We start from the raw sequence: 26,337 nt of genomic DNA on the forward strand, positions 1-26,337 counted from the left end.
CAGATTCATGAGAAGCATTAAAAAGCCTCTATTAGCCGGGCGTGGTGGCAGGCGCCTGTGGTCCCAGCTTCTCAGGAGGCTAAGGCAGGAGAATGGTGTGAATCCGAGAGGCGGAGCTTGCAATGAGCCGAGATCGTGCCACTGCACTCCAGCTGGGCAACAGAGCGAGACTCCATCTCAAGAAAGCAACAATAATAATAAGCCTCTTATGAATATGTTCATTTTATATCTTAATTGGTAATTTGATAGGTTCTTAAAGAGAAAAGAAGTCAGATGTAAAGTTGAGTGAATATTTAGGGTATTTTTCCTAAATGATTTTTACTGATAGAAATACTGTTTTTTGTTTCTTTCATGCAGGTTTACATGTATTATTAAGCAAAAGTGAAGTGGCATATAAATTTCCAGAGCTCCTACCTCTAGTAAGTGGTGCTAACATTTAAAAGTGAATACCTATTTATTATGTTCCTTGTATTTGAAATCACTTTGAAACACATTTTTAGTTTGGGTTCTCCAGACGAACAGAACCAGTAAGATATTTATGTGTGTGTGTGTGTGTGTGCGCGTGCCTGTGTGTGTGTGCGCGCACGCATATACATACATACATACACACACACACACAGAGAACGAGAGAGATTTGTTGTAAGGAACTGGCTCATGAAATTATGGGGGCTGAAATCTGGCAAGTCTGAAATCTGCAAGGGAGCGTAGCAGACTGGCAGACTGGAGAGACCCAGGGAAGAGTTGATGTTGCATTCTTGAGTACAGTGGCTGTTATAAAGGCAGAATTCCTTCTTCTGTGGGGGATATCAGTCTTTTCTCAAGGCCTTCAACTGAATTGATGAAGCCCACCCATGTTTGGAGGGTAATCTGCTTTACTCAGAGTCTATGATTTGTTTTTTTGGTTTTTTTGGTTTTTGTTTTTTTTTAGACAGAGTCTCACTCTGTCACCCAGGCTGGAATGCAGTGGCGTGATCTCGGCTCACTGCAACCTCTGCCTCCTTGGTTCAAGGGATTCTTCTGCCTCAGCCTCCTGAGAAGCTGGGAATTCAGGCACCTGCCACCACTCCCAGCTAATTTTTGTATTTTTAGTAGAGACAAGGTTTCGCCATGTTGCCTGGGCTGGTCTCGAACTCCTGATCTCAGGTGATCCACCTGCCTCAGCCTCCCGAAGTGCTGGGATTACAGGCATGAGCCACCATGCCCAGCCAGTCTATGATTTAAATGTTAATCATGTGTAAAAAATACCTTCATAGCAACATTAGATTGGTGTTGACCATAAATGGGATACCATAACCTTGCTAAATTGATACATAAAACTAACCATCACACAAACATATCTTAATTAAAATAAATAAGGCCGGGCACAGTGGTCCACACCTGTAATCGCAGCACTTTGGGAGGCTGAGGTAGGTGGATCACCTGAGGTCAGGAGTTCAAGACCAACCTAGCCAACATGGCAAGTCCCCATCTCTACTAAAAATACAAAAATTGGCCAGGCATGTTGGTTCATGCCTGTAATCCCAGCTACTCAGGAACCTGAGGCAGGAGAATCTCTTAAACCTGGGAGACGGAGATCGCACCACTGCACTACCCCCTGGGTGACAGTAAGACTCTGTCTCAAAATGATAATAATAATAATAATAATTTATATTGTGTTTTATAAAAGTGTTTATCCCTATCGACCAAACTTCTTTCTAGAACTGATTTTATGTGTGTGGTTTTTTTGTTTTCTGTTTATTCTTTGTATATATAGAGTGAGCTTAGCCCACCCATGTTGATAGAACACCCTCTTAGATGTCTCGTTTTATGTGCCCAAGTACATGCTGGAATGTGGAGAAGAAATGGGTTCTCTCTAGTAAACCAGGTCAGTGTTCTAATTCTATGAAGAGTTTTCATTCCATTCTTGGCTTCTATGAAGGTTGTAATTTTCAGTGGACTTAGTGAAAGCTGAGGATCTATATTAAAATTGTTTGAAAAGATTTATGATAAAACAAAAGTTTCTTAAAACTTTTATTCATAGTTTGTCAAGAAATGATATAAAAAGTAGAAATGAACAACAGTGGTCATAATTTTTACCTGAAATAATTTTTTAGAACAAAGTTGGATATTAAAAAACAAAAATCCAGATTTTATCTATTTAAATTAAATTGAATTAAAAGATAAAGTCCTTTTAATATAGCTGTAAAGTTGAGGTTTTACTTTTTATAGACCTCACATAGGCTTGGAATGAATTTTTTTTTTTTTTTTCCAAGATCAGACAAGATCTGGCGCATTTGGGATGGTATAACTGTAAACAGTTTTTTTTCCTCCTGTTTTTGGTAGCTCCTAACCTTCCTGAGACCACAACCTTTTACTTTATTCGGAGACCCAGCAAGTTAGCTGCAAAATGTGAACCATATCATGACCACTGTAATGTGAAAATCTGTAATTAATTAATCTATACTAAGATAGTTGTTAGAAAAACCACATCACACACATGCACACATTCTTGTACAAACTTGTGCTTTTGGGAAAGGATTGGGAGAGAGAGAGAGCCTGAACCAATAAAAACTATTTACTCAATATAATTACTTATTTTTTTAGATTTATTACTACCATAATGTGAAATGCAGACGTGAGATGTTTGACAAGGATATAGTAATGCTTCAGGTAATGAATTAAAAGCATTGAACTTAAAGGTTGTGGGGAATCTTTGCTTCTTATTATTTCCATAGAATTGAGTCACTTGTGATCACTCCCAAATCTATAACTCCAGTCTAGCCCTGTCTCCTAACCTCCAAACTCACATGGCTAACAGCGTTTAGATCATTCCCATCTGTATTTCCTAGACACACTTCAGATTAAATGTGTTCAAAATAACTCCTCATATTTCCTCCGTACCTTCTTCCTGTCTTCAGTTCCCTACCTTGGTGAATTGTTCCACAGTCTACCTAGTTGCTAAAGTCATTTACCTGAAAGCCATCCTTTCTTCCTTGTCCTCTGTTTCTTTAACTAATGTTAAACCTCTTAGTTTAAACCCCTTAAACTAATTTTCAACGACTGCGATACTTAAAGTATATTGAAGTTCCCTGAATTTGCCATATTCTCATACATCTTAAACTCTGCATATTTCTTTTCCTCCCTAAGTTACCCACCCCTTCCTTTTCCATTTACCTAGCTAACTTATTTTCCTGCTTGTCTTTGTGTTTACTTTAGCATTACTTCCTCCAGGAAGCCTTCCCTGACACACTAAAACTTGGCTACATGTCCCTTTCGTGAGGACCCTAGCATGGTATTTAACCCTGCCATAGCACTCACAACCTGAATTGTGATTACTGTTTACTCTTCAGCATCCTACCCCCACCCCACCAAACCATGGCAGTTATGTCTTGTTTCTTTTTTTGTCCCTTTGGCCTTGCATAGTGCTTGTCACATAGTAGTTGTTCTCTGTTACTGCTGAATGGATTTAGTCATTATAGAAAAATAAAGCTGGCCGGGCGCGGAGGCTCACACCTGTAATCCCAGCCTTTTGGGAGGCTGAGGTGGGTGGATCACCTGAGGTCAGGAGTTTGAGTCCAGCCTGGCCAACATGGCGAAACCCTGTCTCTATTAAAATTACAAAAATTAGCCTGGCGCAGTGTCATGCGCCTGTAGTCCCAGCTACTCAGGAGGCCGAGGCAGGAGAATCACTTAAACCTGGGAGGCGGAGGTTGCAATGAGCTGAGATCACTCTGCTGGACTCCAACCTGGGCGACAGAGTGAGACTTCATAAATAAAGTAAAAAAAATGTGTATTTCAAAAAAGTATTAGTTCAGAACAAAATCTAGGTTGATTTATAATTTATACAAATGGAATTAAAAGAGAATTGAAACTAATATTTAAAAGCTGTCACTTCAGTTAGTATAATGCTTACCAGAAAAAAATAGGTTAGGAGATCTTGATAATAATTTAATATGATCAATATTTTTAAAATACTAGAAGGTTAATTAATCTGCCACATTTCCGAGTTCAAACAGTGATCAGTGAACGCCAAAATAAAATTTTGGCAGTGAATTCATAGGAATACAATTATTTCAAAGCATTAGAAGGAAAGAGAACTCATAGTCCGTATTACTGTGCTGGATGGACTTAGGTTTGGGGCTTGTGTGCTTGTATTTTGTTTTACCAATTTAGATTCCTTTCCACACTTGTCTGCTACCAAAAGTAGGGATTGAGGTTAAATGAGTTTTCATCTTTTATTGGGATTGGTAAACCTTTTAGAATTGGTAAACTGCTTTCTCTTGTGCAAGCCAAACTATCTCTAATTGTTTCAATAGTGGCCCCTTTGACCTTCCTCTTTTCCTTTATCTCAAACGTTAAAAAAAAAAAAAAAAAAAAAAAGACAGGTGTCTCCATGATGGATCCAAATCATTTCCTGATGATCATGCTCAGCCGCTTTGAACTTTATCAGATTTTCAGTACTCCAGACTATGGAAAAAGATTTAGTTCTGAGATTACCCATAAGGTAAGAACATGTTTTATGAAACCACAACACATTGCTAAAGAAGCATCTTTCCTCCTTTTTGGATATGTTAATCCTTTGAGATTATACAATATGCCTATTCTTACCTCTGAACTTTATCTTCCCTCACTCGTTATAGGATGTTGTTCAGCAGAACAATACTCTAATAGAAGAAATGCTATACCTCATTATAATGCTTGTTGGTAAGTTTAAATTGAGGCATTTAATAAATTACATTGACGTTTATAGTAGCAAATAGTTTGGAATTTCTGGCCTGTGTTTCCCTTGTTTTGAGAGGATACTCAGTCTTAGGGGAAGAGAATTGGAGTATTTCTCTTTTTCTCCCCTCTGGTTACTGTAATATTGAGAGTTACAGCACTTTGGTGCTTTGGAAGAAGGAGAAAATATAACTACCGAAGCAGAATAAACTGGAAGACTGTATGTTGCAGGGTGGTGGCAGGGGGATTGGGGGACAGGAGAATTTAGCAAGCAAGGAATAGGATATTTAAGATCTATTTACTCTTGATTTCTGTCTTAACTATGTTTCTCTCCATGGGTTTGTGGTACAAAAGTATCTTCTTGACTTCAGATACAATAATTCCAAGCTAAAGGAGACCTATGGCTAATAGATGTGGATTTCTTTCCTTATTACCTGTATTTTCAGTCCTTTACTACTGTTTTAGACCCCCCATAGTCCACAGAGCAGAGAATCCTGGCTACTGTCAGGAAATTATACCAATGAAGAAGGTCTCCAAAGTTGATATTTTATGTGCTACTAGATAGAAGGGGAAAGGAAGGCTCTCCCTCCTTGCTCCCACAAGGAGAATGGGGTAAATGCAGTTTCCTTGACCACATTTAATCCCTTCTCACATTTCTGATCCCATTCTTCAGCAACAAGAGCTCTCTCCACTGCCTAAAGCCTGCCCTCACGTGTTGGGTCTGAGACACAGAAGGATAGTCGGGAGCTGCGCTCTCCCTGGCTTATTGCCAGAGCAGTCCTTACTTTCCCATTGCTCAGACAGACTTAGAGAAATATAACATACTGCATGAATTGTAAGTATATATCACAAAAGTATTGTGATTATGTTAAATGTATGTATATATACTTTTTCATTTTTGACAGGAGAGAGATTTAGTCCTGGAGTTGGACAGGTAAATGCTACAGATGAAATCAAGCGAGAGATTATCCATCAGTTGAGTATCAAGCCTATGGCTCATAGTGAATTGGTAAAGTCTTTACCTGAAGATGTAAGTACCTACATTTCTAAAAAGAAAACTGTAGAAACTTTTCCCTCTCAGTCTAGAAGCTATAGATTTACATCTATATACCTTTCTCATAATTGTAAAATCTACTATCATGGGATGTGTATAATTCCAGTCACTCTTATTATAAATAATTAGAAAAAGAGCATAGGAGTAGAAAACAGAATAGTAGGCCAGGCGCACTGGCTCAAGCCTGTAATCCCAGCATTTTGGGAGGCCAAGGTGGGTGGATCACGAGGTCAGGAGATAGGGACCATCCTGGCTAACACAGTGAAACCCTGTCTCTACTAAAAATACAAAAAAATTAGCCAGGCATGGTGGCGGACGCCTGTAGTCCCAGCTACTCAGGAGGTTGAGGCAGGAGAATGGCATGAACCTGGGAGGCGGAGCTTGCAGTGAGCCAAGATGGCGCCACTGCACTCCAGCCTGGGTGACAGAGCGAGACTCTGACTCAAAAAAAAAAAAAAAAAAAAGCAGAATAGTAACAGAACCTTTTCTTTTCCAATAAAGCCTTGAAGAAGATAAGGGCACTAAACAAAAAGTAAGCCCAAACCTCAGAACTAATGTTTGTACCCCATAGAAAGAGGTCATTATAGGGTCTTTAGTACAAAGTTGCTATGGGTATGGATAATGCTTTATAACCTAGTGTATTGAGGAAGGGAGTCAGAAGTACCTACTCACCTATGTTGAGTAGAATAAATAATGTTTTCCTAAGCTTTTTCCTTTTTGGCCTCCAGAGAGTCTTCTTAATGATGAGCCCTTGTTTCATTTTAGTGAATGTAAAATAATAGTGACAAGGACATTCATAGGTAAAATTATAACTGTTTTTCCTTCCAGGGGTGATAAGTTCCCCAGCAACCTATACTTCAGCCATGGGGCTTTTCAGAAACTCAACCCTTATAATTGAGAAGGGACTTTATTTTCATTGAAGCTTTTCAAAATGTTTGCCCTAATTTGAAACATAGATCGAAACTTTCAACCTTAACATTTATTTTTCTGAGATTTCAACCTATCTTATCTTTGTTGCACAGTAATACTTTTAAACTTTGTATTATAAATATTTCAAACATCTATAGATATTAAAAAACATAGTTTAACAACCCCATCACCAGCTTCAACAGAGGCCAGTCTGGTTTCATCTATACCCCAACCACTAACCTCTGTGCCCTACTGTATTATTTCCTAGAGAATACTGGATTTACCATTTCATCTATAAATAGGACTATATGTATCTAAAACAGTGATTCCTCAACTGAGGACAATTTTGCCCCCCAGGGGACATCTCTGAATGTCACTACTCAGGATGGGGTGTGGGGTGCTACTGGTATCTAGTGGGTAGAGGCTAGGGATACTGCTAAACATCCTGCAATACCCAGGGCAACCCCCACAACATACCTGATCTGAATGTCAGTCATGCTGAGGTTGAAAAACTCTGATCTAGAAAATGAGGACTCTTTAAAAAAACCCTATCTTTATATTATCACACTTTTAAAAACAATAATTGATGTATCTCTCTCTCTAAATAAATATATATAAAGAGAGAAAGAGAGACAGAGTCTGGCTCTGTCGCCCAGGCTGGAGTGCAATGGCACGATCTTGGCTTACTACAACCCCTGCCTCCCGACTTCAAGCGATTCTCATGCCTCAGTCTCCCAGGCAGCTAGGATTACAGGCACATGCCACCACGCCTGGCCGAATGATGAATAATTTCTTAATGTCACTAAATAGCTAGTCAAGATAAAAATTACTTGTACCGCTTTAATGCAGGAAGTGAATCCCAAGTTGTTCAATTAGGAAGCAGTTATAATTTAGCCTAAACTTTAAGGAACAATAAAATTTTTAAAAGGCATTTTTAAAGTGATTTAAGCCTTATATAAGGTGATCGTTGGCTGGGCACAGTGGCTCACACCTGTAATCCCAACACTTTGGGAGACCAAGTTGGGTAGATCACAAAGTCAGGAGTTCGAGACCAGCCTGGCCAACATAGTGAAACCCCACCTCTACTAAAAAAAATAAAAATAAAAAAATTAGCCAGGTGTGGTGGCAGGCTCCTGTAATCTCAGCTACTTGGTAGGCTGAGGCAGAATTGCTTGAACCTGGAAGGCGGAGGTTGCAGTGAGCCAAGATCACACCATTGCACTCCAGCCTGGGTAACAATGCAAGACTCCATCTCAAAAAAATAAAAAATAAAGTGATTGTAACTGTATTTCCCAAACATTTTAAAGAATTATTTATTCACAGAACTCCTATTACTATCTTGTCATGAATGAGATATGATTTGGGAAGTGCTGTTGTACTGAAAATAGACAAGAAATTAGTGCAACTGTTTTATAAAATACCAGAAGTATTTTACATAAATTTTTAAAAATGTTTTATATAGTTTGTGTTTTCATTTAATTAGTTTAGAAAGCTCTTACCTTGATTCCATATGGTAGTGACTTTTTTAAAATCATGAAGTTTTATCTATTTTATGTATTTAAAAATAATATATCAATTTGAATGAACATCAGCTTACCAAGTAAATGTGTCTAGTTTTGTATAAATCATTGTGTTTGCTATGGAATCCTCATCTGTGAAAATGGAGATAAGGTGTATCTACCTTAGGTTGTTACGAGGGTCAATGAGATAAAACGCAATGCTCAGAGTGCTAGTAGTTATTATTAACATGAAACACACTTGTGTCCTGTGCCTTTAGGAGAACAAGGAGACTGGCATGGAGAGTGTAATCGAAGCAGTTGCCCATTTCAAGTGAGTTTACTTCCTGTTATTTCACATTCTTTTTTACTTTTCCAGTACATTCATTTTTCTTAGAGTGTTTTCTTTGATGTAACTGAGAATGAAGTTGCAGCTTTCAGAGAGTGACAGACGTTTTCAAATTATAGCTCTGAATTAGATCTGTCACTGACATTTCACTTTTCTGATCTCACCCGGTACTCGGCAACATAAAGTGACATTGTGAGGGTTTTCATCCTATTCAGAATAGGTGTTCATAGCTGATGGTTTCAAATAGTAAAAGTTAACCTCAGCAATGATCTAAGTAAATGCATTGTAGTTTCTTAAAACTACTTTCTTTGTTTTTATTTGAATGTACCACCTAAATTGTGGGATAGCCTCTCAATGCCACTTTCTCCAGTGTCCACCGTCTTCCCCAGTCAATAAACTGGTTTATACCCTTAAAGATATTGAGGCAGTTTCTTAAGCCTGTTTTTTCTTTACTTCCTATCCCAGTGACAATGTATTCATTTTTTTTAACCCACTATAAATTTTTGAAGATAGTGTCTTTATTTTTTGTTGGTTATAAAGACAATACTTGCTTTTAGAAAAAATATGGAAAAATACAAAGAAAAAATATTACCTGTAATCCAACCACTCAGATGATTTCTATTATGTTTGGATATATATCTTTCTAAATTTTTTTTGTGTACTTGGAACACATAACAAAAAATGATTTCATTTTATATTTACTATTCTATAACCTTTTTTAAAATTAAATAATGGAATGTTTCCATGTATTTGTGTCTTTGTAGGGGTTTTGTTGTTTTTATTGGGTTTTTTTAGTTTTTACGTAATACACTTTGTCAGTACATATAGGCATACTTCATCCTTTTTCTCTTCAGCCTGGGCGACAAAGTGAGACTCAAATGCAGTGGCATGATCTTGGCCCACTGCAACCTCTGCCTCCTGGGTCCAGGCAGTTCTTCTGCCTCAGCCTCCCAAGTAGCTGGAATTACAGGCACCCCACCACAAATTTTTGTATTTTTAGTAGACATGGGGTTTGGCCGTGTTGACCAGGCTGGTCTCAAACTCCTGACTTCAGATGATCGAGCCCACCTTGACCTCCCAAAGTGCTGAGATTACTGACCTGAGCTATGGCGCCAGGCCCTTTTTCACGTCCCTGTAGGGCGCCAGGCCCTTTTTCACGTCCCTGTAGTCATTTACTGTAATGTATCTAACCTCTTCCCTGTAAGAGTAATACATAACTTCCAGATTTTCTCTTATAAACAAATACTGAACATCCTTGTACATATAGCATTAACAAGTGTATCTTTGACTGTGAAAGTGTTTGAGGATTAGCTAGATCAAAATGAAAGCTTGTATTACATTTTGATACATACCTCCTAATTGCCTTCCCAGGAAAAGTCATCAATTTATATTCTGACTAGCAGTGTATGAAGAGTGCCCTGCAACTTTGTCAACATTTTAATATGAGCAGTCTTTTAGTACCTTATTTTAATTTGCATTACTCTAGTAACAGAGAAGTTGAGCATCTTTTCATGTGTTTATTGGCCATTTGTTTTTTCATACTTTAATGCATTTTTCTTTATGGTTGTTTGTCCCTATCTTCTTGTTCCAAAAGTGTTTTTATAATATATTAGAAATATCAATTCTTGTTTAACACATCACAGTACTTTCTTCCAGTCTGTCCCTTGTTTTTTAACTTTGTGTCATTTCTGTTTTTAAAACTCTGTCTCTTATCTGGCTTCTGGGTTTTATAACTTGCTTAGGAAAGTTCTCTAAACCCCAATAGTGTACCTGCTTTTTTCCGCTTAATAAAACTTAACACAGAGGTCTTTACATGTGAAAATAGAGAAATTATCATCACTGTTAATGGTGTTCAGTTGTTTGGAGATGTTGTAATTTGTTACTTATTTCCCGTTGTTAGACTTTTTAATTGTTGCCACTGCAGTGTCCATTAGGTTCTCTTGTCTAGTTAGGATAAATTCCAAATGGATGTGCTAAATAAAACGGATGCATGTAAGAACTTGGATTTAGATTGCCAAATCAACCCACTGAAAATAGTTGTAGCTTAACACCCACCAGCAGTATATGAGAGCTCTGCTTTCTTGTTCTAATATCCAAGACTATCTCATAAATTAGTGTATGGCCTTGGTAATAATATTCTAAGGTCCTTTCTTTCATAGGAAACCTGGATTAACAGGACGAGGCATGTATGAACTGAAACCAGAATGTGCCAAAGAGTTCAACTTGTATTTCTATCACTTTTCAAGGGCAGAACAGTCCAAGGTAATTGGGAAAATTTAAAATGTAGCAGGGAAGGGTTGCATTGTTTTTCTTAAGAGATGGGGTTTCACCATGTTGCCCAGGCTAGGTTTTAGTTCACAATGCCATTATAGAGCATTGCAACCTCAAACTGCTGGGCTCAAGCAATCCTCCCACCTCAGCCTCTTGAGTAGATGAGATTACAGGCATGCACCACTGTGTCTGGCTTGAATTATTTTTTCCTAAACAACTTTTTATTGCTTTTGCAGCTTGAAAAATGATACATTTTTATTATAGGGAATTTGGAAAATATATAAAGAGGAAAGTAGAAATTACTTAAAATACCCTCACCTAACATTTTGGAGCTTCCCCCTAGCGTTTTGTGCATACGTATGTAAGATCTATATAATACATACCTATACATATATGGGTATAGTTTTTTAAAACACATTTTCAACCTGTATTATAATCAGTTAATCCATTTTATGCACATTTCAGAATTGGTATTATTTAACATGCTTTTTCATAGAGATTCATGAAGCTTTTCTAATCATTCCTATGTAATTAAATTTTGCCTTTTTGGTGGGGTATGTAATCCTAGCACTTTGGGAGACTGAGGCAGGCAGATCGCTTGAGCTCAAGAGTTCAAGATCAGCCTGGCCAACATGGTGAAACCCCACATCTACTAAAAATACAAAAATTAGTCAGGCATGGTGTCATGCACCTCTCGTCCCAGCTACTCGGGAGGCTGAGATAGGAGGATCACTTGATCCCAGGAGGTCAAGGCTGCAGTGAGCTATGATTGCACCACCGCATTCCAACTTGGGCGATGGGAGTGAGACCCTATCTCAAAAAAAAAAAACAAAAAATCTGCCTTTTAGCAGTCTTCTCTTAAAGTGATTTTTCAATAAACAGCATAACAGCATTAAACAAAACTTAGACATAAAGCTTTTATTTAGTTTTTGATGAAGTCATAGAGTTCAAACTTAAGTAAGTTTTTTTGGTTTGGGGTTGTACGTGTTTCTCTTCTAATTTGAAGTAATAGATAACTCATTTGGGGATTCTTTTAGTTAAAAAAAAATAATAATAACCTTAATGTATCAGTTTGGGGGAGGACTAGAACATTAAGGATAGATTTTTTTTTTTTTTTTTTTTTTTTTTTTTTTTGAGATAGGGTCTCACTCTATTACTCAGGCTGGAGTGCAGATCTCGGCTCACTACAGCCTCTGCCTCCCAGGTTCTAGCAATTATCCTGCCCCAGCCTCCCGAGTAGCTGGAATTACAGGTACGTGCCACCATGCCTGGCTAATTTTTGTATTTCTAGTAGAGTTGGGGTTTTTGCCTTGTTGGCCAGTCTGCTCTCGAACTCCTGACCTCAGGTGATCCACCCGTCGTGGCCTCCCAAAGTGCTGGGATTACAGGTGTGAGCTGCCACACCCCGGCCTCAGTTGTGTTATTCTCTGATTTTAGATTTTCATCCTTGGCCAGACACAGTGGCTCACACCTGTAATCCCTGCACTTTGGGAGGGCAAGACGGGTGGATCACCTGAGGTCAATAGTTCAAGACCAGCCTGGCCAACATGGCAAAACCCTGTCTCTACTAAAAATACAAAAATTAGCTGGACTTGGTGGCGAGTGCCTGTAAATCTCAACTTCTATGGAGGCTGAGGCAGGGAGAATTGCTTGAACCGGAAGGTGGAGGTTGCAGTGAGCTGAGATCATGCCACTGTACTTCAGCCTGGGTAACAGAGTGAGACTTAGTCTCAAAAAAAAAAAAGGGCCAGGCGCGGTGGCTCACACCTGTAATCCCAGCACTTTGGGAGGCCGAGGTGGGCAGATCACAAGGTCAAGAGTTCAAGACCAGCCTGACCAACATAGTGGAACCCCGTCTCAACTAAAAATATAAAAATTAGCCGGATGTGGTGGTGGGCACCTGTAGTCCCAGTTACTTAGGAGGCTGAGGCAGGAGAATCTCTTAAACCTGGGAGTCGGAGATTGCAGTGAGCCGAGATCGTGCCACTGCACTGCAGCCTGGGTGACACAGCGAGACTCTCAAAGAAAAAAAAGAAAATAATACAACAAAGATGGACTTATGTCATTAGTTTTGGATATGTTTTATATTACTACTTCCCTGCCCAAATAACTTTATTTTTTATTAGGCAGAAGAAGCTCAACGGAAAATGAAAAGACAAAATAGAGAAGATACAGGTATTTTTAATCTTTCTAAAAATATCATGCCCCTTTTTTACATGTTAAACATTGTTTTCTATTAACTATGATGATTGTCCTTGGTGGAATGAATATTTAAATGTAAGCTTTCCTAGTGAACAACCTCCTATTCAAAGGAATAATAAATATGCTAACATAGAAAGAGTTTGTACTAAGTCTCCTCTGGTTTGATTTTATCTCAGATCTTAAAACCTTCCTAGGGGAAAAGACAGACTTTCTTTTGTACTGCTGCTACTTATGTGGCTCATTTTATAGATTTGACCTTGAGAACGTAAAATAATAGCTTTAAGGTGTGTGTTAATGAATATTTTTGAGTTAAAACTATCAAAAGTAACAAAGGGATAGTTTCTAAAGCACGTTCTGTAAAAGAAACCGATAGTAATAACAACTGTATTTTCAGCACTCCCACCTCCGGTGTTGCCTCCATTCTGCCCTCTGTTTGCAAGCCTGGTTAACATTTTGCAGTCAGATGTCATGCTGTGCATCATGGGAACAATTCTGCAATGGGCTGTGGAACATAATGGATATGCCTGGTCAGAGTCCATGCTGCAAAGGGTAGGTTTGAAGACATTTATTATTTATGTTTTAGTATTTTATAGTACAAGCAAAATATTCTTGTCTATATCTATACAGAGGAAAATGAGGCCGAAACATATTGTGTTTTCCTAACTTGAATATATTGTTACTGCTTTTGTGTCTGACAGTGAAAACAAGTGCCAGACAGATTTTTTATACCACATGGTTGTTATTACCTCAGTCCCACTGGGCAGTCATTCTCTCCTTGATTGGTCCTGGTCTTTATATATGTAGTACTCTGATATTGATGTAATGTGTTATCTTTTATATATGTTTCTAATCTAATTATTTTCCAAAACAAAAATTTTTTTTGAATCATCCATATCCTTATTTTGTAGTTGAAGAAACTGGCACTCATAGACTTATGGTCCTTTAGCTAGTTACGTGGCAAGTCTGGAACCTTTTTTGTGTTATTTTTGTTTTTGTGTTTTTGAGACAGGATCTGGCTCTGTCACCCAGGAAGCTGGAGTGCAGTGATGCGATCTTGGCTCACTGCAACCTCTGCCTCCTGGGTTCAAGCGATCCCTCCACCTCAGTATCCCAAGTAGCTGGGATTACAGGCATGCATCACACCACCTGGCTAATTTTTGTATTTTTGGTAGAGACAGAGTTTTGCCATGTTCCCCAGGCTGGTCTTGAACTCCTAGACTCAAGCAATCCTCCCCCCTCGACCTCCCCAAGTATTGGGATTACATACGTGAGCCACCATGCCTGGCCCCTTGTTTGTATTTTACTTTATAGTTTTAATGTAAGCCATTCTTACATTATCTCATTGAATTCACACAACACCCCATGAATAGATATAACTTTCTTCTCATTGTTAGATGAGGAAGCCAAGTTTCAGTGAGGTTCCATTTACTTCCAATATAACTCTACTAAGTGATATAACAATTATTCATTAAATAGATTGTCTACTTTATGCCTTATTCCATGATAAGCACTTTTTTTTTTTTTTTTTTTTTTGGAGACAGTTTTGCTCTTGTCACCCAGGCTGGAGTACAATGGCGTGATCTTGGCTCACTGCAACCTCTGCCTCCGGGGTTCAAGCAATTCTCCTGCCTCAGCCTCCCGAGTAGTTGGGATTACAGGTGCCTGTCACCATACCCAGCTAATTTTTTGTATTTTTAGTAGAGACAGGGTTTCACCATGTTGGCCAAGCTAGTCTCGAACTCCCAACATCAGGTGATCCACTGACCTCAGCCTCCCAAAGTGCTAGGGTTACAGACATGAGCCACCATGCCCGGCCATGCTAAGCACTCTGCATACAGCATTTGTAATCCTCAGAACTCTAGAGGGAAACTTTTTTTCCAGTGTTAAAGATGATGACATGGGCTCAGAGGCATTCCCTGAGGGTTTATATTAATTGCTTGAAAGCAGTAAAACCAGGATTCGCATTCAAATTTTGGAGCCTTCCTGAGAAGGCTTAGTAGCTATCATTCTTTCTTTTTGTCTCACTGGCTAAGATGTGTGTATTCTTATAATGCCCTCCTATTTATAAGCCTATTTAAAGTGTAAAAGCCTGGAGCTGTGGTATACTAGCTCATTTCTAGTACAGCTGTACTAGCTGTCGTGTACTGTCAGCATTACATGAACAAAAGATTTGTGGGAAATAATGGAGAAGAGAGGTGTGAACAATATTTACCTTACGTGTACATTTGCTTTATGTCACCTAGTTCTTCCAAGTCTCTGACAACCACAGTCTTCCCTTGTGGAGGGAAAGATACAGAGACATCACACACATATCTCCTTTAAAAACTGGGGTGTGGGCCCGGCGCAGTGGCTCACCCCTATAATCCTAACACTTTGGGAGGCCGAGGCAGGTGGATCACTTGGGTTTGGGAGTTCAAGACCAGCCTGTACAACATGGTGAAACCTCGTCTCTACTAAAAATACAAAAATTAGCCAATCATCATGGCACATGCCTGTAATCCCAGCTACTCAGGAGGGCTCAGGAGAATCACTTGAAACTGGGAGGCGGAGGTTGCAGTGAGCCGATATTGTGCCACTGCACTCCATCCTGGGCAACAAGGGAGACTCTGTCTCAAAAAACACAGAAAAACTTGGGCATGGGGTAAGAGCAGTAAAAAAACAAATAGGTTAATACACTCTCTTAGAAGTCTGATGGAGAATATTTTGTGAGATACATTGAAAGACTCTAAAGTTTATAAATGATAAGGCATTAGAGATAAAAAGTTTGTCTTTCTCAGATGATGAAGATTTAGTCCTTAGAGAAATTAAACTATATAGTGTCATAGACTGAATAATTACATAGGGGATACTTTTAGCTTTGTACTTACTTGACCACTGATTCTTGGAAGGTTTTTTTAAGTCTGTCGTATAGGTATAGAGTAAAACTTACATATTATGTGAATTGCTGGTCACAGGTGGTGGTAATTTTAGCTTACCCTAAGAATTTGCAATTGAAATTTCTTCCTTATTGAAGTAGAAAATTTTGTTTTTCTTGCCAATTATTGTTTAATAGAAAATGAACCTCAGTCTTTTCATTTAATAAAAATTAGTACTTCAAGACCAGGTATGGTGGCTCACACCTTTAATCCCAGCACTCTGGGAGGCCACGGTGGGTGGATCACTTGAGGTCAGGAGTTCGAGACCAGCCTGGCCAACATGGTGAAACCCCATCTGTACTAAAAGTACAAAAATTAGCTGGGCATGGTGGCACACACTTGTAATCCCAGCTACTGGGGAGGCTGAGGCAGGAGAATCGATTGAACCCAGGAGGCAGAGGTTGCAGTGAGCCTGGGTTGACAGAGTGAAACTCCATTTCAAAAAAAAAAATTAGTACTTCAAATTGTTTTTAATTGCATTTAGTACTTAATAGTTTGATTTATCTTTTTCAATAATTCTTTTTTGCTATTTCTTATTAAAATATGTGCTTGGTTTTTTAAATTGTTATACTAAAAGTTACAAAACATTTATTCAAGGTGTTACATTTAATTGGAATGGCACTACAAGAAGAAAAACAACATTTAGAGAATGTCACAGAAGAGCATGTAGTAACATTTACCTTCACTCAGAAGATATCAAGTATGTATATATCTTTTTACTAAACTAACTCGATATAAATGATTTTAAGAAATCACTTAATAACCTCTCTTATTTGGTCATATGGATTCTAAAAGGGTAATATTTAATCTAAATGTTTGAGGCTATATGTACTCATCTGTGTAGTAAAGGTACTATATTAAACCCTGTTATATTTTTATAAAAATATCTAGGGCTAAGTTCAAAGTCATAGTCAGCTGTGGTTGACATAAGATTCCACAGTATTGAAAACAAATAAAAATTATAGGGGATTAGATTGTCATTTCATATAAAGAAGTGTGACTTTTTAAAAGAAGGCCAGGGAGTTTTTCTAGCTTTTTATTTTAAAAATTTCAAACATAGAGACAAGTGGAAAGAATTGTCCAGTAAACATTCATATACCTACTACCTAGATTTAGTAGTTTGCTATATTTGCTTTTATATTTACGTACTTTCTTGAACCTTTTGTTGTAGACATAATATTTCACGTCTCAAAGAAAAGCTTTTCATTTACTAATTTTCATAATCAGCCATTGGCCTGATAGTTACCTGCAATTGTGGCAACTTTGAATGTTTTTTGTTTAGAGTTTTTTAAAATATTATTCATTTTACTTATTCAGTGTTTTATAGTCACTTATAATAATTATTCCTTTTGATGCTCAAATTATGCCCACGTTGATCAGTGGGAGTTTATTTAGTCAGTTTCTGTGTCCTTTTCACCCAGCCCCATTTGGGCCAGAAAGTACCACCTCACTTTCTGGCCCAAAAGATGCCCAAGCTCATCTTGTACTTTCCCTGCCACAGACCTGTAGTCAGCTATTTGCTGAGGTGTTTTTAAATGAATTTATGGTGCTATGATAGGAGTTTATAAATGCTTTGATTAAAAAGGATTATTTCTGTAAATGTATTCAGTGTCATTACTTCCTAAATGATAACTGTGAGAATTATGCTACCAGGGGACAGGGAGGAGTAATTTTGTTTGCTTCTAGATCTCTAGTTTTCCTTTTTGCCCTCATCCAAGTAAATGAGAGAAAGAGGAGAAACCACCTTTCCCCACTGAACACTTTATTCATGGATGCCAGTTTTTACCTATTCTTTTTCTCTACCATATTGTTTCTATGGATTAATACTGTGGTTTTTGCTTTCTTTGTTTCTGGTGTGTTTATTTTAGGATAACCACACAGAATACTCCCTAATTTCATTCACTCATCACTATAAAATATTAGGTTCTTGGCCAGGCACGGTGGCTCATGCTTGTAATCCCAGCACTTTGGGTGACCGAGGTGGGTGAATCACCTGAGGTCAGGAGTTCGAGACCAACCTGGCCAAAATGACGAAACCTGTCTCTACCAAAAATACAAAAATTATCCGGGCATGGTGGTGGGCACCTGTAATCCCAGCTACTCGGGAGACTGAGTCAGGAGAATCGCTTGAACCTAGGATGTGGAGGTCGCAGTGGGCTGAGATCACACCACTGCACTCCAGCCTGGGCAACAGAGTGAGACTCTGTCTCAAAAAATATATATATGTATATTAGGTTCTCTCTTACTCTCTCTTTCCTTTTTATTAAACGATCATCATTTTCCCTCAACATTACTCTTAATTTGTCTTTAGACATTTTACATAATTAAGACACATGATTTATTTGCAAAGAAACCTCTCCCTTATCTAGAGTCACATCCCTAATGCATGCCACAGAGTTTTAGATGTGATAGAATATTAAAGATCACAAAGGTCAATCTCTTCCTTCTTAGGAAAAAGGCACATTTTTCCAGAATGGCAGCACCAAAATCAAGAAAATCGATAATTGAACATTTCTGACTGCAGACTAATAGAAAATATGGACTTGACTCTTATATTCAAATAAACAGTGAATTCCTAGGGGAAGAAATTCATTTTATTCTGAATCTAGTTTTTATTAAAGGCAATGGTCAGAGCAAATAAACGTATTTGTACATATGTGCACCTCTTAATGCTAGTTTATTTTTAGACCTGTAAAATCTCAAGTACACCAGTTATTTTTAGCTGAATTTGTATATAATTTTGCTAAAATACATTTTAGCAAATTCATTTGCTATTAAAAGTCACTTTTGAATGCTTAAAGAATTCTAGTTGTTGGCAACTTGTTTGTAAAAGGCACATATGTCACATTCTCAAGAAGTATCGAAAATCTCTTTGGTAGAGTCATAATCAAATTATGGGCAATAGGTGTTATAAGCAACTGCATTTATGTTCCTGTGCATAGGAATAAGTACTATGAAGTGTTAGCTGCTATTATTGTGCCTTTTATTTTTCTGACATAGAACCTGGTGAAGCGCCAAAAAACTCTCCTAGCATACTAGCTATGCTGGAAACACTACAAAATGCTCCCTACCTAGAAGTCCACAAAGACATGATTCGGTGGATATTGAAGGTAAAATTTCCTACATTCTTCTGCTTTTTGTGAGAAATATTAAATATTTGTTATGTGTACATTGTGATGATATTTCATACAGGATACTGATACTTTTTTTTTTTTTTTGTAGACTTTTAATGCTGTTAAAAAGATGAGGGAGAGTTCACCTACCAGTCCCGTGGCAGAGACAGAAGGAACCATAATGGAAGAGGTATAAACAGTAAAGTGTGATAATGCTAAAAAATTATAGCAAGTTCAGTATGAACAAATTAAATTTATCTACAGTAAGTTGCCAGTTACAACATTGAAATTCCAACAAATATGCCACTATTTATCTCTATTTGTTGTAGCAATTTTTTGTCTGCTTTTTTCCTTTAAAACATGTTAGGTCAACTTAAGAGTCTTTTCTCTTGTTTAAATAAGTGAGATTGTAGAATAGTTTTTTAATTGGTATTTACAATAAAGATATTTCTGCTTTGGGAAAAAATGTGTGTTTTAGCATCTAATGGTCTAATTGAATGGAGCATAATTTCAGAGTTCAAGGGACAAAGACAAAGCTGAGAGGAAGAGAAAAGCAGAGATTGCCAGACTGCGCAGAGAAAAGATCATGGCTCAGATGTCTGAAATGCAGCGGCATTTTATTGATGAAAACAAAGAACTCTTTCAGCAGACGTTAGAACTGGATGCCTCAACCTCTGCTGTTCTTGATAATAGGTATTAAAAAAAATTAATTTATTGACCAGTTGTTCCCAACTAGGGGCAGTGTTGCTTTTTTTCCTTGTAAGTGTATTTTTAAACCTAAAGTAATTTATTAGAATTCATAGGTAAATTTTGTGACCTCCATTTAGAAGATTTAATCTTAGAAATCTCTGAATATAGATATGGTAATATAGTAGGGTATTTTCTGCAGAAGATCTTGGACATTCATGAAAGAATGAGTACACTACACTCAGTTATCTAGAGTGTGTGACATCTGTGTTGCAGATTAGATTGCTGTGAGAATTAAAGGAGATGGTTTTGATACATACCAAAGACTTGACAATCCAAGTTATCAAAACCATGTGTTAAATATATACATGCCTGGCCAGACACGGTGGTTCACACCTGTAATCCCAGCACTTTGGGAGGCCGAGGCGGGCAGATCACAAGGTCAGGAGTTTGAGACCAGCCTGACCAACATGGTGAAACCCTGTCTTTACTAAAAAATACAAAAAAAAAAAAAATTAGCCGGGCGTGGTGGTGTGCACCTATAATCTCAGCTAGTCAGTAGGCTGTGGCAGGAGAATTGCTTGAACCTGGGAGGTGGAGGTTGCAGTGAGCTGAGATCATGCCACTGCACTCCTGCCTAAGCAACAGAGCAAGACTCCATCTCAAAAAAAATAAATAAATAAAAAATAAAAGTGGGCCGGGCACGGTGGCTCACGCCTGTAATCCCAGCACTCGGGAGGCCGAGGCAGGCGGATCACGAGGTCAGGAGATCGAGACCATCCTGGCTGACACAGTGAAACCCTGTCTCTACTAAAAAATACAAAAAATTAGCCGGGCATGGTGGCGGGCACCTGTAGTCCCAGCTACTCCGGAGGCTGAGGCAAGAGAATGGCGTGAACCCGGGAGGCGGAGCTTGCAGTGAGCCGATATCGCACCATTGCACTCCAGCCTGGGCAACAGAGCGAGACTCCATCTCAAAAAGAAAAAAATAAAATTAAATAATATTTTTAAAATATATAGATATATATGTATATGCACACATACATACCTGTAGTCTGCTATTTTATGATTATGTAGAAAGTTTTTGGGATCGTTAATTATATTCATAACCTTTGTATTGCAGCCCTGTGGTTTCAGATATGACACTTACAGCGCTGGGCCCCACACAAACTCAGGTTCCTGAACAAAGACAATTCGTTACATGTATATTGTGTCAAGAGGAGCAAGAAGTTAAAGTGGAAAGCAGGGCAATGGTTTTGGCAGCGTTTGTTCAGAGATCAACTGTGTTATCAAAAAACAGAAGTAAATTTATTCAAGATCCAGGTAAGTCATAGCTAGATCCTCATCTTCCCGATTAATAACAACTGCCAGTTAATGTGGTTGATGATACATTGAGATTTTTTAAATCTAAGAATGACTCCATAGACTTGGATGGTATCTTTGGCAGGTAACTTAGGCAGGAATTCCCCACTTGGCAGATGTGGAACCACTCCAGAAAGTTATACCTGAATCATACAGCTGATAAATAGCAGGGATTCAAAGTAAACTTTTCTTTGTGATGTAACATTACATACTTTGGCATTTCACAGTCTTTCCCATGCTTCAGTGCACTTGCAAAGCCTTGATCATTTGTTGACACACTGAAATAATAATTGCTTTGTCTTATTGATAGAGCCTGAGTGGAATCTCCTGAGAACAGTGATAGAGAGTTACCTATGTAAGAGGCAATCCTTGAGCCAAATTCTAGCTTAGAATAGTGATACCACCACAGATCGGGTTCCCCAGAAAGCAGATTCTTGAGATACAGATTACTGTGCAGGACAGTTGAGGGCCTTCTTTCACCAACTGAGGAAATAAAGCAGGAAGATCCAGTCTGTACATGATTTTGTCCACCACTGACACATTTATTTCTCTGCTTGTAAGTTGTGCTCTGTGTGCATATGCTTGAGCGATACACAGTAAACTTCTTGAGAGTAGGAACTGTGTCTTGGAAATTCCCAGAGCACTTCTTTAGCCCATGTCTTTCACACTGCAGTGTGAAAGGAGGTTTGAGAGCCACTTTTAGAGTTGCCTTCTCTCTTTAAAGAAAGTCTTTGTATCCTACTTACTAAAGATTGGTCTGCTTCATCTTTAAAAATGATCATTTGGACTGGGCATGGTGGCTCATGCCTGTAATTCCAGCACTTTGGGAGGCCAAGGCAGGTGGATCATCTGAGGTCAGGAGTTCGAGACCAGCCTGGCCAACATGGCGAAACCCTGTCTCTACTAATAGTACAAAAATATTAGCTGAATGTGGTGGCGTGCACCTGTAGTCCCAGCTACTCAAGAGTCTGAGGCTCGAGAATTGCTTGAACCTAGGAGGTGGAGGTTGCAGTGAGCTGAGATTGCACCACTGCCCTCCAGCCTAGGCGACAAAGCAAGACCCTGTCTTTTTTTTTTTTTTTTTTAAAGCCAGGTGCAGTGGCTCACGCCTGTAATCCCAGCACTCTGGGAGGCCGAGGCGGGCAGATCACGAGGTCAGGAGGTCAAGACCATCCTCGCTAACACAGTGAAATCCCATCTCTACTAAAAAATATGAAAAAAAATTAGCCGGGCATGGTGGCAGGCACCTGTAGTCCCAGCTACTCGGGAGGCTGAGGCAGGAGAATGGCGTGAACCCAGGAGGAGGAGCTTGCAGTGAGCCGAGATGGCACCACTGCACTCCAGCCTGGGTGACAGAGCGAGACTCTGCCAAAAAAAAAAAAAGAAATAGCCATTTAAACTTGGTGCTTTATAAATTTCATTCCAGACCAAAGACAGAGTTGTTAATTTTATTTAATTTGTTACTTCTTGAAGAAAAAGTATTAGCTGGCTATAAGTGGATTTTCTTAATGCTTTGACATTTGCACTGTTCTAGTGTTAAAGCAAGTTAAAACTATTAAAGCAAATTAAAAATAATTCTTTCTAGAGTGTTAGGAAATTTCTAAGATTATACTAATTTATATAAAGAATTCAAAAAATTCCAAAGAAGCCAGACATCCATCTTGTTTTTCTTGATTTTTCATCCCATTTGAATATAAAAATTAGCACCAGGACACCAGGACAGAAGATTCTGAATTACTTTTTTTTTTTTCCCCATCTGATCTGGTCTATGCTTAGATTTTTTGTTGTTACTTCGGCTCTGATGTGATTATTTGCTATATGAGTGTCGTTAAGCAGTCTGTCCTCTAGGGGGCGCCCCATTACTGCCAAAACATTTTTTATTAGCAATCAGTGTAACCCAGCTGTCCTGAACGCACATAAGGCAGCCCGGTGAAGAGAGTAGCTCTTTTACCTGGAGTTCAGGGTACAATGGGAGGAATTGGAATACCTCAGTACCCTGAAAGTGTGAAATGTTCAAAAGATTGGATATATTTAAATTCATAGTTCTAATTTCAGTTTACAATTTGAGAATGTTTAATTAATTTGCTGTGGATGGTGAAAATTAGAGTCCTACTTTCTGAATAATCCAAGGTCTTGCATAAATTATTGGTATCTCAAAAGGAATAAACTAGCATTTCATTTCAAATTTACAAGTCTTTATCAAAGATTTTACAATTTAAAGTTGCACATTTGTTACAGGAATATTAAATGCTTCACTTTTTTGTTTTGTTTTTTGTTTTTGTTTTTGTTTTGTAATGCAGAAAAATATGATCCCTTATTCATGCACCCTGATCTGTCTTGTGGAACACACACTAGTAGCTGTGGGCACATTATGCATGCCCATTGTTGGCAAAGGTAATGTATATTCTTAATATTTTCAAGAGAAGTTTAAGGGCTCAAAATTTTTAACGTAGAGGAAATTTTATTCTAGAAAAAAGGAAAGGAACTAAAAATGTTGAAGAAAAAAATCTATATTTTTGCCTAATAAATAACAAAAGTTATTTGCCTTGTCATAGATGTAAAGTATGTCAGATATATTTTTTAATTTAGCTTTATATCCAAGTCTCTTCTTTATCTTCCAAAGAAGGAAGTGGATCTGTGTCAGTCTGTGGATGAAGAAAAGGGTTTTTACAGTAGGATAAACCCTAGAAGGGTAATGTTGTCTTTCTTTGGGTCCAGGGTGGACAACTCTTGATTCCATAGATGTTAATATTTGCTTTGTTACTTCCCAAAATTTTAATGGCTCCCTGTGATAAGATGAGATGTCCTGAATTTGTTCTACCTTGGTGTTTTCTATGCTTCTGCAAAACCAACAAATCAATATTATTCTAGAACTGTGCTCACCCAGTTATCATGAACTACCCCTAACAACTAGCTACCACGTTGTAGTCCCAGCTACTTGGGAGGCTGAGACAGGAGAATTGCTTGAATGTGGGAAGTGGAGGTTGCCGTGCACCAAGATCGTGCAACTGCACTCCAGCCTGGGTGACAGAGTGACACTCCATCTCAAAAAAACAAACAAACAAATAGCCACCAGCCTTGGGGAAGTGGCAAGAGAACAGTGGCACCAAGAAATTTTTGTTGCTGCTTTGTAAATGCTTTTTTACATGGCAGTCTTTTTTTTAATTTTCCTGTTTTAGAACCTTTAATCCATTTGGATTTTTAAAATCACTCAAAAATAATGTTAAAAATAATTTAAGATTTTTCATTTTTGAACTATTTGTGGAAACAAATTATTTAAAATGTTGAAGCTTGTGGCTGTCATTTATATAAATTACCATTGTTTTGATACCTCATGTTCTCTAATTGTAAAGGTATTTTGATTCCGTTCAAGCTAAAGAACAGCGAAGGCAACAGAGATTGCGCTTACATACAAGCTATGATGTAGAAAACGGAGAATTCCTTTGCCCCCTTTGTGAATGCTTGAGTAATACTGTTATTCCTCTGCTGCTTCCTCCAAGAAATATTTTTAACAAGTAAGTTTTGGCTCATGACAACTCATAACAAAGCCATAGTTTGCTTTGAAGATAATGAAATAATAAATCAGGGAGGAAGACTTAGCGTAGGCAGTTGCATAGTGTTTTCCAGATACTTTCCAAACTCTGGTCATTTTCTTCTAGCAGACCTGTGGAATATCATTTTAGTTTTTAGAGAGGAGCAGGTGAAAATTTAAGTTTCTAAGCTATAAAATTCGTGTGTATTTATGAAAACCAAGTATCTGGTTTATTTCTAAGGACCCTACTTTTAATATCTTCCATGCACTTTTCAAGACATGCTCAGTAAACTGGTAGGGGGAGATGGAACAACTCAAACTGACTTTATAGGACAGTCTGAAAATCGTATAAAACTTTTGGCAATGTACTAGCCATTCATAGTTTCAAGAACCAGGCAAAAAAGTGAAAATCTGTTGCTATATTTTAAATGGAAAAATCTCAGCTGGGCATTGTGGCTCACATCTATAATCCTATCACTCTGGGAGGCCAAGGTGGGAGGATCATTTGAGCCCAGGAGTTCAAGACCATCCTTGGCAACATAATGAGACCCTGTCTGTACGAAAAATAAAAAGTTAGCTGGATGTAGTGACATATGCCTATAGTCCCAGCTACTTGGGAGACTCAGGTGGGAGGCTCGCTTGGGTCAAGGCTGCAGTGAGCTTTGATCATGCCGTTGCACTTCAGCCTGAGTGACAGAGCAGAACCCAGTCTCAAAAATAAAATAAGTGCTTGCTTCAGTAGCACATACACTAAAATTGGAACGATAAAGAGAAGATTAGCATGGCTCTTTCACAAGGATGACACACAAATTTGTGAAGTGTTCCATATTTTTAGCTCTTTTAGAATTTGTCTAGCAGACGAAAAAAAAAGAAAATGGAAAATTTCTGTAACTTCATAATTTTTTGGATGCTTTTAGTTATGAGTATTGGACATACTCATTTCAAGTATGAATTTGATAATGTCTGCTATTCAAATCTGAACTTCATTTCTCAATGTAGAATTATGCTGCCTACCTTGCATGCACAAATATTAAGTTATATGGGTATAAATGATCCATTTCTGTGTTACTTGGATTCAGTTCAAAGCAAAGTCAGTTTTTTCTTGTCAGTTTTAGGAGTTCAAACTTTGGTGTCTTAGTCTATGCTACCACAAAATGTTCTTAAAATATTAGTAGATTTGAGTGTAAGCTCATGCTTTTTAATTATAGAAGAACATCATGGTACTGACTTATCTGCATTTGAACTGATAAAGAAATTAATTATTGTTAGATTGAGGATTAACTGTGTATAAGAAGAAATCACTCTTGTTGGATTTCACCTGTCACTTTATTGGTCCACTTTTTGGGTTTTGCCCATGAGATTCAATTATGGTTTAGTCACATTGGAATATAATCATAAAAATACACAGGCTTTGGAATCTTACAGAGCCAAATTTGAATGCTAGCTTTGTCCCTTGTTCGGCCTTAGTCAAGTTACATAGCTCTAAACCTCAGTTTCCTCATCTGTAAAATGGGGATAATAATAAAACCTATTACAAAATGTAGTAATACAACCTATACAAATAATACAATATAGGGATACAACCTATGCAATAATACTACAACCTGAAACAAAATATAGGGATATTTTGAGGATTAAGTCTAATACCATAAGATATTTACAGTAAAATGCTTCACTAAATGCTTGTAACATAATAAGCACTTGGTAGATATTAATAGTGATGGTGATTATGATACCTAAGAAATTCTA

At 38.0% G+C, this 26,337-nt stretch overlaps 1 protein-coding gene and 1 non-coding gene across 8 annotated transcripts in view; both read left to right on the forward strand.

Moving 5' to 3' along the window:
* Positions 1 to 26,337, forward strand: part of UBR2 (ubiquitin protein ligase E3 component n-recognin 2) — a 138,134-nt gene that overhangs the window by 84,551 nt on the left and 27,246 nt on the right. For 5 of the 7 annotated variants that reach the window (XM_007972552.3, XM_007972547.3, XM_007972548.3 and 2 more), the window contains 17 exons: positions 358 to 419; positions 1,754 to 1,864; positions 2,584 to 2,649; positions 4,361 to 4,483; positions 4,620 to 4,683; positions 5,604 to 5,728; positions 8,439 to 8,491; positions 10,666 to 10,768; positions 12,904 to 12,952; positions 13,374 to 13,528; positions 16,492 to 16,594; positions 18,895 to 19,004; positions 19,117 to 19,197; positions 19,522 to 19,700; positions 20,818 to 21,017; positions 23,357 to 23,450; positions 24,410 to 24,571. In XM_007972552.3, coding sequence (XP_007970743.1) covers positions 358 to 419; positions 1,754 to 1,864; positions 2,584 to 2,649; positions 4,361 to 4,483; positions 4,620 to 4,683; positions 5,604 to 5,728; positions 8,439 to 8,491; positions 10,666 to 10,768; positions 12,904 to 12,952; positions 13,374 to 13,528; positions 16,492 to 16,594; positions 18,895 to 19,004; positions 19,117 to 19,197; positions 19,522 to 19,700; positions 20,818 to 21,017; positions 23,357 to 23,450; positions 24,410 to 24,571 — 1,840 coding nt within the window. Of the gene's footprint in view, positions 1 to 357; positions 420 to 1,753; positions 1,865 to 2,583; positions 2,650 to 4,360; positions 4,484 to 4,619; positions 4,684 to 5,603; positions 5,729 to 8,438; positions 8,492 to 10,665; positions 10,769 to 12,903; positions 12,953 to 13,373; positions 13,529 to 16,491; positions 16,595 to 18,894; positions 19,005 to 19,116; positions 19,198 to 19,521; positions 19,701 to 20,817; positions 21,018 to 23,356; positions 23,451 to 24,409; positions 24,572 to 26,337 lie in introns of those variants that run through there. The other 2 variants (XM_007972553.3, XM_073005990.1) reach the window with 2 other exon arrangements.
* On the forward strand, positions 25,315 to 25,421 carry LOC119626904 (U6 spliceosomal RNA). Its single transcript, XR_005243082.1, has one exon. It is a non-coding gene; the product is annotated as a U6 spliceosomal RNA (small nuclear RNA).

This window comes from Chlorocebus sabaeus, chromosome 17 (genome assembly GCF_047675955.1).
Source record: "Chlorocebus sabaeus isolate Y175 chromosome 17, mChlSab1.0.hap1, whole genome shotgun sequence".
Lineage (NCBI taxonomy): Eukaryota > Metazoa > Chordata > Mammalia > Primates > Cercopithecidae > Chlorocebus > Chlorocebus sabaeus.